The 10505-nt window shown below is 37.3% G+C and overlaps 1 protein-coding gene across 6 annotated transcripts in view; it reads left to right on the forward strand.

Annotated features, from left to right (window-relative positions):
- Fstl5 (follistatin-like 5) overlaps positions 1-7214 on the forward strand; it is a 635736-nt gene extending 628522 nt beyond the window's left edge. For 4 of the 6 annotated variants that reach the window (XM_006501262.1, XM_017319517.1, XM_006501263.1 and 1 more), the window contains one exon: positions 4679-7214. In XM_006501262.1, the coding sequence (XP_006501325.1) occupies positions 4679-5381 (703 nt within the window). In that variant the 3' untranslated portion in view covers positions 5382-7214. The remainder of the gene's footprint in view (positions 1-4678) is intronic. The other 2 variants (NM_178673.4, NM_001253719.1) reach the window with 1 other exon arrangement.
- Positions 7215-10505: the final 3291 nt, after the last annotated feature.

The following is a 10505-nucleotide window of genomic DNA, read 5'->3' on the forward strand; positions in this document are numbered from 1 at the left end:
AAAAAAGTAACAATGGGAAAAAGAACCCTTTACCTACATGAGAATAGGAAATAGATACAAAGAGCATAAAGTTACAGAGCAAATGCAGTGTGCTCAGCTCCTTCAGGAAAACACTCTTCTTAAACTTGCAATGCTGCTGCTTTTATGTTTGGTAATAGAAACACTACTTCCTTCTTCAAAGCAACCAAAGGAAGAGTGTCCTCTTCTTCCAATTTAGAAACTGAAACTTTTGGAAGAGAGGACTCTGTGGAAGAGTATATTTCCATACGGTCTGTTACAGTCAAAATTGTTTCAGGACACTAAGGTCCTGCTTCACTGCAGTCAACATCATTCCAGAAATTAGCTCGAGCACAGAGACTCACAAAAAAGTGGGGAAGTCTTTTTCTTTCTTTCTTTCTTTCTTTCTTTCTTTCTTTCTTTCTTTCTTTCTTTCTTTCTTTCTTTCTTTCCACTTCCAAATAAACTGTATTGAGTAGACACTCTGGAAGAAAAAAAAAGAAAATAAGAAAAAAGAAAAACAAAACACACTATAGTAAATCTGACTAACCCATATGGGGCTATATGGACCAAATAGTAATTTCCAATCAAAATATGATATTGAAAGTACATTTTAAGGTTCTTTGCTTCTGCTTTCTATCCTAATATTAAAAAAAAATAGACAAACCAGCATCCTGCAAGATTTTATGAAGATAAGCATGCATGAAAGTTGAGTCTCCTAAGCGTTAATCACAGCCTAATGAACAGTCAGAGCCTTGTGAATACCAAGCTGTTCTAAAATGAAATTTTATTTAGAAACTTCACTTCCTCACCAATAAAGCAGTGGGATGAACTGAAGGTGCTCTCCAACATCTGCTTTGTTGGCTCAGTTGCTCAGCCCTAAAGCACAGTGTGAGTTTAAGATGATTACCATTTTAACATCATTGTGGGGTTCCTGTATTTTCAACCAGAACATTATTTTTTTTAAGTTATGGAAAAGAAGCCAAGGGAGATCTCAGAAAATGTGGGTATTTCTACAGCTGAAATAGTTCAGGTGAATGGTGAGTTTAGCTCATTCCTTGTCATAATCAAGGGCAAGCCATTGCCCAAAGGGGCTGGAGGACTCGACATTACAGGAGGGCCTAAATGCCAAGACTTGGTTGGATTATTGCTTTCATTAAATGAGTGTGATATTGCTTTTCCTCTGAGCTCATGTACAATTTATATCAGATAAAAAATCTGTCATCCTAATTCATACTTTCATTAATGGTCTACTTCTATTCCAACAGATTAATAATGATTATTCATTAATAGAAAGACAACAGAATTTTATTTGACAATGAATAGAGTTGTTTATTAAGAAAAAATTATACATGGATAGCAAAACCTAAGATTCTATATTCTTTATTCTGAGTTATGAAAATCTGTGACTAAAGGATGGACCATCTTGTGATTGCCATATCCAGGGATCCATCCCATAATCAGCTTCCAAACGCTGACACCATTGCATACACTAGCAAGATTTTGCTGAAAGGACCCAGATATAGCTGTCTCTTGTAAAACTATGCCAGGGCCTAGCAAACACAGAAGTGGATGTTCACAGTCAGCTAATGGATGGATCACAGGGCCCCCATGGAGGAGCTAGAGAAAGTACCCAAGGAGCTAAAGGGAACGGCAACCCTATAGGTGGAACAACAATATGAACTAACCAGTACCCTGGAGCTCTTGTCTCTAGCTGCATATGTATCAAAAGATGGCCTAGTTGTCCATCACTGGAAAGAGAGGCCCATTGGACATGCAAACTTTATATGCCCCAGTACAGGGGAACTCCAGGGCCAAAAAGGGGGAGTGGGTGGGTAGAGGAGTGGGGGAGTGGGTATGGGGGACTTTTGGGATAGCATTGGGAAATGTAAATGAGGAAAATACCTAATAAAAAAAAAGAAAAAAAAGTGAAAAAAAAAGAAAATGTGTGACTCACTTAGCTTTTGAAGAATTTTTATTTTATATTAGTTAGAAACGAATTAAAGAGAGCAATGTACTTTTACATTAGATATTATTAAGAACATTGAGCAGTCTGATTAACACATGAATATTCTTTCATTTCTTCAGCTCTCACATGTTATCTAGAATGGATATAGAATGAGCTATTGATTCAAAGACCACAAATAAGGGTTTTAAGGTACATGGAGAGTAATGAAACCAGAAAGAAATCAGAAATGGTGGCTATAATTCAGAAATACATTAGAAGGCCGGGCGTGGTGGCGCACACCTTTAATCCCAGCACTCAGGAGGCAGAGGCAGGTGGATCTCTGAGTTCGAGGCCAGCCTGGTCTACAAAGTGAGTTCCAGGACAGCCAGGGCTATACAGAGAAACCCTGTCTCAAAAAAAAAAAAAAAAAAAAAAGAAATGCATTAGAAATATTATTTTTTATTATATCACCTCAAGGATAATAATAGTTGCTATTTTAGAAGCAGTAAACAGAATAAATAAGCATTAATCTCTAGTAAATCTCTATTTTATTGTCTTAAAATTTCTAGTCATTAAAATCAGACTTGATCTTCAATATAGTTATAATATCTTCTCAAATACATATTTACAAAGCTGTTGGAAGGAGTTTCTGTGTATTTAAGTCTTCAATATAAACTTAAAATTATATGCAATATAAGAAATGTAGAAACAGTCATAATTTTATGCATCTCAATGAAACTTCTGCACTAAATTATTTTATCCCATTCATATGCATATATGCTACTGATTTCTGAAATACTTTTACTAAAGTAAACCTATATATTTATTAATATTAATAGCCTGGTTTAATGTATATTTGAGATTATAATAAGATATTTCTGGAATTATTTTTGTATCTTATGTGGAAATAATGTCTATTCATGTAAATAAAATTCCTGTGACTATCAATATACAGAAAATAAAGTACACTGTAATATAACTGCTTATTATTTTATTATTTTATTTAAATGAAATATAATTACTTCATTTCCTTTCTCCTACCCATTCAATATTTGTTTCCCACCTCAATGACTGCTAACAAATGCACAGCCTATTCTTTAACCATTCTTGTTACATATACATATACCAAACATAAAAACAACCCCAAGGGTTCATTCATTCTTGCCTAAGTGCATACATTTCTAGGGCTGAGAGCTTGGTATTGGATAATCAGCCAGTATGCTTTTCCCAGGGGAGGAATAATTCTCTCTTTCTCAATACTTTTTGCTTGTAGATCTAATCTACAGGTGGGCACAGTGAGATTTTCCCATCTATGCTGGGATGTCAACTCTCATTGGAGTGGTTTTCAAGACTTTTTGAGGGGCCATGTTGTATATATGTCAAGGGTATTGCTACTCTACCAAAGCTACAAGGCACAATCTCATAGAATACTCTCTGGTCTCTGATCTCAAATATATTATAATCTCAAATCCTTCTTCCCCTCCTCTGGGATGCTTTTTGGGCCTTAGATGTAAGAATTGTAAGGACATCCTGGAGTCAGCTGTTCTTTGCAATTTTATTAGATATACCTTTCTATAATATCTTTATATTGCAAAAACAAGTTTATTTGATGAAAGGTAAGGTCTTCACTTATCTGTTGGTGTAAATATTTATAACAGTTAAAAATTACACTAGGATAGGAAAGTGTTCATGCTCTAAGATCCATGACTTCATTCCTCACATATGTTCCTCCTGTGAATTGTGATTCAAGCCCAGTTAGATTTTTGTGGTTTATCTTAACTATTTTAAGTACCAGTAATGCATTTCTGGGGATATCTTGCTATGATGGTTATTGTGTTTCATAAATGCCATAACTGTGTTGCATTGTTGATTGTATTCCTTCATAATTAGCTCGCACATCATTTTCCATTTCCTGTTCCCTTATTTTCCTCCCTTTTCCCTTTTCCCTTTTCCACCCAAATCCCTCCCACCCTCTGCCTCTCCTGAGCGATTATTTCCTTCCTCTTCCTAAATGGAATTGAAGCATCGTCAAACATAGAAAACTTTAAACATAAAATGTATAAATAATATAAAAATCAAAAGTGCAGTTGAGGAAGGTGATCATAAGATATAATAAATATAAGTATAATATTGTATGCCAAAAGTAAAAATATGCATATATAAAATAATCCCTCAAAATATAATAATAAATCTGATCTAGTTAATTATCTAAATAGGAATGCTGGGTATTTAGTTCATGGTCAAAGGAATTTAGGGATGAATCTTAGTGCTCCCTGCCATCTTTGAGTCATTGAACTAATGATTATCACACAAAGAATGCAAATGACATAAGTAAATGCACAAATTATAATTTTTCAAATCTGTTATTCTTGCTAGGCTTAGTTCCATTAACTACTTTACCAGTATCATATTTAGATATATAAAAGCAAAATTTCACGTTAAAAGCAAAGTTGGTTGTTTATACTAACTAGGGCCATTGCTTTAAATTATTTCCTTTTCTTCATTAGGATTTATAATTATTTGGATGTAAAGAGTGATTAAATAACCTTGAGAAAGCATCGAAATAGGACACCAGAAAGATTAATTTAATATTAGTGTTACCTAGAAAATGTTTATCACAACACTCAAGACCCTGACTTGGGGCAGACCTTGTTTCTGTATGTGATGAAATAACACACATCTTCGTGGAATAACTCTGTAGTTTCCTTTCTAACCTTGGTTTTATCTTTTCAGATTTGGGTTTATTCTTCATAAAGATGAATCTGCACTACACAAAATTGATCTCGAAACCATGTCCTACATCAAAACAATTAACCTGAAGGACTCACGATGCATTCCTCTATCCTTGGCATACACCCATCTGGGAGGATACTACTTCATAAGCTGCAAGGCTGACATCACCGGAGCTACTCCACCACAGCTCGTGGTAGACAGTGTGACTGACTCTATCATTGGCTTCAATAGCGATGTGACGGGCACTCCTTATGTCTCTCCAGACGGACACTATCTTGTCAGTGTTAATGACGTGAAAGGTCTTGTCAGAGTCCAATATATCACCATCCGAGGAGAGATTCTGGATGCTTTTGACATCCACACCAACCTACATATATCTGACCTGGCCTTCCAGCCATCCTTCACAGAAGCCCACCAGTACAACATCTATGGCAGCTCAAGCCAACAAACAGATGTACTCTTTGTGGAGCTTTCCTCTGGGAAGGTCAAGATGATCAAAAGCCTCAAAGAACCTCTCAAGACAGAAGACTGGCCCTGGAGCCAGAAAAACAGGCACATCCAAGGCAGTGGCCTGTTTGGACAGTACCTGATGACACCTTCCAAAGATTCTCTCTTCATCCTGGATGGTCGCCTTAATAAATTAAACTGTGAGATCACTGAGGTTCAGAAAGGAAATACAGTTGTTTGGGTTGGCGATGCCTAAGGAGCCCTCTTACCTAATTATGAAAGAAGAGTTTTACAGTACATTGCACTTCATCCATATTTAAATTACAACTTAACTTTTCCAAATTTATATTCTAGTCAAATCCCCTCTGTTTGTTCAAATAAGATAGATTTTTTTTTACAATGATAATTGGCTAGTTAGAAACATTTCATACAATATTTAATTGGAAATTACAGCACTCACAAGAATCAAACATGTAGCTATATTTTAAACCAATGAAATGAGATTTAAATTATTTAAAAAAAAAATACACTGCAGGGAATTTCAGATGACCTAAGCATCATGTCATTCTTTACGGCATTTTTTTTTCCTCTGTTATTTTGCTATGCTTAAATCAGAAATAAAAGGTCGTGTTAAACCTTAAAATTCTTAATTCAAAATACTCTGTCCCGTCCACTGTTTAAAATCTTTTGTGCCTTGAAGGAAATGTCATGGAAGGAAAAAAAAAAAAGGAAGGCTAAGCTCTGCATATTGGACAACCTCATAAGCAATGAATCTACTGTCATTAAGAAATGTTTATATCTTGCGCCAAATCCTGCCTTCAGGCATTTGTTTGACCTTCAATGAAATGTCATGTGAAGGCATAATTTGGCCTTGGGCTGTATACAGATGAGAAGCTATCCAACATTCACTGTACTATGTCCATTGTGCTATAGAAAATGGACAGGAAGGGAGAAAAATTTGTATGGTAAAAATGTTTGCAATGTATTGTGTCCACATTTTGCTTTCATTCACTAGAGTGCATTATATTATTGGTGTATGATTATCTGGGAATTCAACTGCTTACAGAAGGTTTCCTTCTTTAGTATCAAGATTGATTCTTTTGTGTAGCCTAATGTTACATAAGTCAGGAGCTTTCTCAGTTCTGAAAAAGGAGCATGACTGTGTCTGCACAGAAAGAACCACTTCTAGGGAAATTGACAGTGAGACAAAGCTGAAACCACTCTCTGTAGTGCGGTGGCCTATATCCTCTTCAGACAACATTCACTTGGTTGGTCCAAAGAAGGTGAATGGGTTTTAGCAGAAAACAGTAACATGAGCCCACAGTAGAGATTGGGAAGTGAACTCCACTGCTTTTGCGATTTAGATGTATCTATTAAATAAATCCATCCTTTATTAATGGTCAAGATGACTTCTACTCCTGCATATTCTAAACCACCCTCTCTTTAACTGTGTGCTCTAGCTGTAACCCAACGGAGTCTCTTGAGATATAGTAGAGAAGTAAAAGTGACTGCCTTTATCCTTTTTCCTACAGGAGAAAACAGAAAAACAGTAGAAATAGATTAATACCAATAGTTTGGTTATTGGAATAAAAGAAAACAATCCAGGTGTAAGGGAATAGCATACATGGTTTGAAAATCTTTTCTACTTATTTTTCTTCTTATTGTTGCTAAAACTCGTGATAAGCTATTGAACTAATGCCCATTTGCTGAAGGTAATCCAGTAAGATCTTTTTTTAAATACAAATTGGGTAAAACTGCATAGAAACTTGGGATTTTATAGTGTGCACTCTCTTTTGTGTATATAGCACCATGGGCTGTGTGATAATAGATTTCTTCTTAGCTTAAGGATACATTAAGGGAAATAGATTTAATAAACAACAGAAATCAGCCTACATTTTTACTGATTGAGTCTGTTTTACTCTTTAGTAACTTCGTCCCCTGGGAACATGAATCATGCAGTGTCTTTGTGTTAATGATTTCGTGTAAGTCTATCCTGTACACGTACATCTTCTTTTAGAAGCTTTTACTATGTGGATGCTGTCTGTTATCATTGCTTGATAAAAGAATAAACCTCTTATGTTTTATTGCTTGTGTGCTCAGAAATGACTTAATGTTCATGACAATTTATGCCTCCATAGGCTTCAGAAATAATCTGGTGCCCCCATGTAATTGTAAAAATGATGGTGAGTCAGGGCATAGAAGTGAAGGGAGGGCAATCAAAGAAAGTTTCAACTCTTCTTTTAATAAAATATCAATCTTCTTACATCTCTGTGTTATAGGAAGCCCATCTGAGAAGACTACTCAGACACAGTTTATAGTCAATTAAAAGCCTTTATTTCAACTGCCTGGGACTACACTCAGGTGTTGGGGAAGCAAGTGCATGTAAGCTTGAGTGTTTAGAGGAAGGGGCTTGTCATGATAATAGCACATTCTCTTATCTTGCTCTAGAGCTGCAGGGGCGGTTTTATAAAACAAGCAGTTTATGAGATCACAAGATAAGCAGTTAGATTGAGTGGGAGGCTTGCACAAGGCAGGAACTAAACAGTGGTGGAGATAAATTACCTGGTGTGTTTTAATCTCCTTGAGTAGAGTTGGGGAAGTCAAAAGCTAGTCAAACCTAAAATGGCCTCAGCAAGTAGCAGATATAGAAACCTCTGCATTGTCTTGCCCTGTACACCTTCAATATTCAGGATTTGTTCCAAAGCCTCTATCCTGTGATGTTTGTTTCTTCAAAATATCTCATACATTAAAGGAATTATGTCAGAACATCTCCTCAAAAGTCAAGTCGAAAGCAATACTTTTAGCCCCATATCTATAAATGATACACAAATTTGCCTTTTTTTTCATTGTTGGGGAAACCAGAGCCTCAGCTTTTTTAGGCAAATGTTTGGTAGCTGATCCATGCTCCCTGACTGAACCACTTGATAACTGAGCCATGCTCCCTGACTGAACCGCTTAGAAAAAAAGAAGTAGAATAGTTAAAATCTAGACTCAGGAACTAAACAAAAAGCTTACATCATATTTATGTTGTTACGGATGTAGACATTTCTTTCTTCAAAGACAGAGCAGAGAGATCTGACAAGACATGCTCATCACTCTGCAGGTAGTGACTAAAGCTGTATTTCAAGTAGCCATTTCAACAGTTCTTTGAAAAAACTGAAGGGGGAGGAAAAGCAGGATAATCACTAGGAACTTGTCTTACAAAGAAGCTGCAGCATCAGAGAGTGGAGGTCAGGAGAAGAAAGCAACAGAGTGAGAGCTGTGAAGGGAGGGATATGACCAACAGAGGGAAGGGGGCACTTCACACATGAAGGCCCCTACCAAAGCCAGATGCAGGAGGTTGACAGATATCGGGAAGGCAACTTAGCTATGTTAAAAGAGGGTGGTGGCTTATGGTCAGCTTCTGAGACAGAGGCACAGAATGAAAGCCATATAATGACTGGACTACAGCAGAGGCTCAGCAATAATTTCAGGGCTGACTTATGGTTATCTTTGTAAAGGACTTGCCCCCACAGACTCTCCAGGTATCCTAATTATTGCTCTCCCAGGCAGTTCTTTCTCAAATGTGTGTGGCAGGATGGTTCCTGGGGAAGAAGAATTTGGCTTGACCCCTGGCCTCTATGTCTAGTGGCTTCCACACACATGTACACACACACACACTACACAAAAATATTATATAAACAGAAAGAAATCCTAGTGAAAGCAGCACTTGACAGAGACTAAAGGAAAGGCCACCCAGAGACTGCCCCACCTAGGGATCCATCCCATCTACAGACACCAAACCCAAACACTATTGCTGATGCCAAGAAATGTTTGCTAACAGGAACCTGGTATGGCTGTTTCCTGAGAGATTCTACCATCACCTGACTAATACAGATGCAAATAATCACATCCAACCATCAGAATGAACCCAGAGACCATAAGAGCTAGGGGAAAGACTAGAGGAGCTGAAGGGATCTACAACCCCAAAGGAAGAACAATACCAACTAACTGGACCACCCAGAGCTCCTAGAGACTAAACCACCAATCAAAGAATATACAAGGAGGGATCCATGGCTTTAGATATGTATGTAGAAGAGATTAGCCTTATCTTTTATTAGCCCTTGCTCCTGTGGAGGCATGAAGCACCTGTGTACAGGGATGCTAGAGTAGTGAGAATGGGTGAGCTGGTGGAGGAGCAACCTCATAGAGGCAAAGGGGAGGGAAAAGAGGGGGTGTGATGAGGGTTTGTGGAGGGTTACCTGAGAAGAAGGATATCATTGGAAATTTAAATGAATAAAATAATTAATTAAAAAAGAAAATAAAACCAAAGAAAGAGAAAACTTTATTTTTTTTTCTTTTTTTTAAGTTTTTTTAAAATTAGGTATTTATTTCATTCATATATCCAATTATATCCCAAAAGTCCCCCACCCCCTCCCCCCCCACTCCTCCACTCCCCACTCCCACTTCTTGGCACTGGCCTTCCCCTGTACTGAGGCATATAGAGTTTGCACAATCAACGGGCCTCTCTTTCCACTGATGGCTGACTAGGCCATCTTCTGATACATATGCAGCTAGAGACACGAGCTCTGGGGGGTATTGGCTAGTTCATATTGTTGTTCCACCTATAGGGTTGCAGACCCCTTTAGCTCATTGGGTACTTACTTTAGCTCCTCCTTTGGGGACCCTGTGATCCATCCAATAGCTGACTGTGAGCATCCACTTCTGTGTTTGCTAGGACCCAGCATAGTCTCACAAGAGAAAGCTATATCAGTGTCCTTTCAAGCAAAATCTTGCTAGTGTATGCAATGGTGTCAGCATTTGGAGGCTGATTATGGGGAGGGCATCATCCTGAGTGAGGTAACCCAATCACAAAAGAACTCACATGATATGTACTCACTGATAAGTGGATATTAGCCCAGAAACTTAGAATACCCAAGATATAAGATACAATTTGCAAAACACATGAAACTCAAGAAGAACGAAGACCAAAGTGTGGATACTTTGCCCCTTCTTAGAATTGGGAACAAAACACCCATGGAAGGAGTTACAGAGAAAAAGTTTGGAGCTGAGATGAAAGGATGGACCATCTAGAAATCTAACAGGATAAAAATATAATTGCAAAAAAGAAATTAAATGAAAGATATCAATTAGATATCTTAGATATTTTAAGATTGCCAGTTTGGAGTCTTTAGAAAATGACAGTGAAGTTGAGATGTGCATTAATGCAAGCCTTGTTAAGGAGTCATATCTGACAGCAGCCTAATAAACATGGGTCATTTAAAAAGAGCAACAATAGGCTTTGCATGAGAAATCATCCAGAGAACATAGAAAGATGTAAGGGAAAAGCAGAGTAAGGGAGAAGAATGCAGACTCAGATGAAAGAGAAACTGATGAGAGT

Source organism: Mus musculus, chromosome 3, assembly GCF_000001635.26.
Source record: "Mus musculus strain C57BL/6J chromosome 3, GRCm38.p6 C57BL/6J".
Lineage (NCBI taxonomy): Eukaryota > Metazoa > Chordata > Mammalia > Rodentia > Muridae > Mus > Mus musculus.